Source organism: Fukomys damarensis, unplaced genomic scaffold (genome assembly GCF_012274545.1).
Source record: "Fukomys damarensis isolate Sample0158 unplaced genomic scaffold, DMR_v1.0_HiC HiC_scaffold_33, whole genome shotgun sequence".
NCBI lineage: Eukaryota > Metazoa > Chordata > Mammalia > Rodentia > Bathyergidae > Fukomys > Fukomys damarensis.
Genome location: NW_022900945.1, coordinates 51,159,025 through 51,161,375, shown reverse-complemented (window position 1 = coordinate 51,161,375; position 2,351 = coordinate 51,159,025). Strand labels below are relative to the sequence as shown.

Sequence of the window (2,351 nt, the reverse complement as noted above, 5' to 3'; positions counted from 1 at the left end):
GCCCCCAGGCCCCGACCCCTGCGACTACGAGGGCCGCTTCTCCCGGCTGCACGGCCGCTCCCCGGGCTTCTTGCACTGCGCCTCCTTCGGGGACCCCCACGTGCGCAGCTTCCACCACCACTTTCACACGTGCCGCGTCCAAGGAGCTTGGCCCCTGCTGGATAACGACTTCCTTTTTGTCCAGGCCACCAGCTCCCCCGTGGCCTCGGGGGCCAACGCCACCACCACCCGCAAGGTCAGGGGCTCGGTTCTCCTCCTGACCCTCCGACCAGACCCCGGCTCGGTCGCCCCCGGAGACCACTCCCTGCCACCCCTTCCCTTTCTTCCGGAACCACGCCAGGCCGGGCGGAGTAGCCTTCACTTCCTCCTAACCATCACCGTAAAGCGGGTTCCCTTGATGCGAATTTCACGCAGGTGCAGAAAACACTGAAGCGAACGCTGGGACTAGGAGAGCTAGGCGGTTCGCAAGGGGTGCTCTTCCTTCCTTCTCTTTGGGAGTTGCTGAGGTTGAGTCCAAAAAATAGAGAGAGGGAGAGCGTAGGAGGAGGCATTGCGGGGACTGGGACAGAACAGGAGAGGGGTGCAGGGACCTGGGCGGGAAGAAACCCTGAGTCTGATCCCTGGCTGCTATGGGGCTGCCTGGGGCAGGAAGCCTCGGGCCCAGAACTGCCTTCCCTCTTGTCCTCACAGGTGACCGTCATATTTAAGAACATGCAGGAATGCATCGATCAGAAGGTCTACCAGGCAGAGGTGGACAATCTCCCCGTGGCCTTTCAGGACGGTTCTGTCAATGGAGGTGACCGGCCCGGGGGCTCAAGTTTGTCCATTCGAACTGCTAACCCTGGGAGTCACGTGGAGATCCGAGCTGCCTATATTGGCACGACTATAGTCATCCGGCAGACGGCCGGGCAGCTCTCCTTCTCCATCAGAGTAGCGGAAGACGTGGCCAGGGCCTTCTCAGCTGAGCAGGACCTGCAGCTCTGCGTTGGGGGCTGTCCCCCGAGTCAGCGACTGTCTCGCTCGGACCGCAATCGCAGGGGAGCTATCACCCTAGACACTGCCAGACAGCTGTGCAAGGAAGGGCTTCCGGTGGAAGACGCTTACTTCCAGTCCTGTGTCTTTGACGTTTCAACCTCTGGTGACCCCAACTTCACTGCGGCGGCTCAGGCAGCGCTGGAGGATGCCCGAGCGTTCCTGCCGGACTTAGAGAAGCTGCACCTCTTCCCCTCAGATGCAGGGGCCTCTCTCTCCCCTCTCTTCCCAGGCCCAGTTCTTTCAGGGCTGTTTGTTCTGTGGCTTTGCATTCAGTAAGTAGGTCAGCAATCTCCTGACTAATTTGGAAATGATTTGGGGACAAAGGTTGGCATGGAGGAATACAAAGAGCTGCTAAGAAAACAGTGGTGACCAGGAGATAAGTGAACCAAATGACACTTACCCAGAGTCAGACGAGATGGCATCCAGGGTTGAAACGATCACAGAATAAGGATTCTGGGCAAGGCTTTTGCATTCCAGACTCGAGGGGCTTTTCACCAATTGTCTTGGCCCTACTTATAGGAAGCCCATTGTTCCAATTGTCTATTCCTGAGCTGGTTCAACAAGTTTGGGCTTATGGGTGCCCTGATGATCAGTAAAGAATTTAAGCTTTGGGCTGGGGATTTAGCTCAGTGCTGCTGCTGCCTGCCTTGCAAGCGCAGGGTCCTGAGTTCAATCCCTGGTACCCAAAACAAAACAAAACAAACTTAAGCATTGATACTTTTAAAAGGCAAGAACTAAAAGAGAAAGACATGACCATTACCCATGAAAAACTCAAAAGAGGCAAAAAGAGTTAGAGAAAAAAGTCTATTTGATGAGTAAGGTATATTTGGCTTTCTTGGTTCAGATATGAAGAGGGCATTGTTTGGGTCTTAGGTGAAGGGAACTGTCTTTTGGAGAATGACACAGATAGGACAGAAGCTATTATCCCCACTCCTAACCAATCTCTTATTAAAGCTATGAATTCTCCCCACTGTCCTCTGCTGCCTGTTGAATCTCTCTATAGATGTGTTCCGTGGGACAATGGTAATGTGCTCACCTCACTGAAAGAAGGCTCAGCTGTCACCAGCTCTTCTTTCTGTCCTCAGGGGGTTTATAGGCTACTAGAGAAACAAAATGCTTCACACGAAGGAGTTGAGTGTGTGATTTATTAAATTCTATGGTAAACTAGGTGTGGTGCTGCTTGCCTATAATCCAAGCACACTGGGAGGCTGAGGCAGGAGGATCACAAGTTTAAACCCACCACGAGTGATTTAGTGAGATTCTGTCTCAGAATTTTAAAAAAATATATTTTGTTGTTTTTTTGGAAACAGTCTTGC

At 53.0% G+C, this 2,351-nt stretch overlaps 1 protein-coding gene across 4 annotated transcripts in view; it reads left to right on the top strand.

The window, feature by feature from the left end:
- Hjv (hemojuvelin BMP co-receptor) overlaps positions 1 to 1,717 on the top strand; it is a 4,460-nt gene extending 2,743 nt beyond the window's left edge. For 2 of the 4 annotated variants that reach the window (XM_010629529.3, XM_010629526.3), the window contains exons 4-5: positions 185 to 235; positions 691 to 1,717. In XM_010629529.3, the coding sequence (XP_010627831.1) occupies positions 185 to 235; positions 691 to 1,311 (672 nt within the window). In that variant the 3' untranslated portion in view covers positions 1,312 to 1,717. Of the gene's footprint in view, positions 1 to 144; positions 415 to 690 lie in introns of those variants that run through there. The other 2 variants (XM_010629531.2, XM_010629530.2) reach the window with 2 other exon arrangements.
- Positions 1,718 to 2,351: the final 634 nt, after the last annotated feature.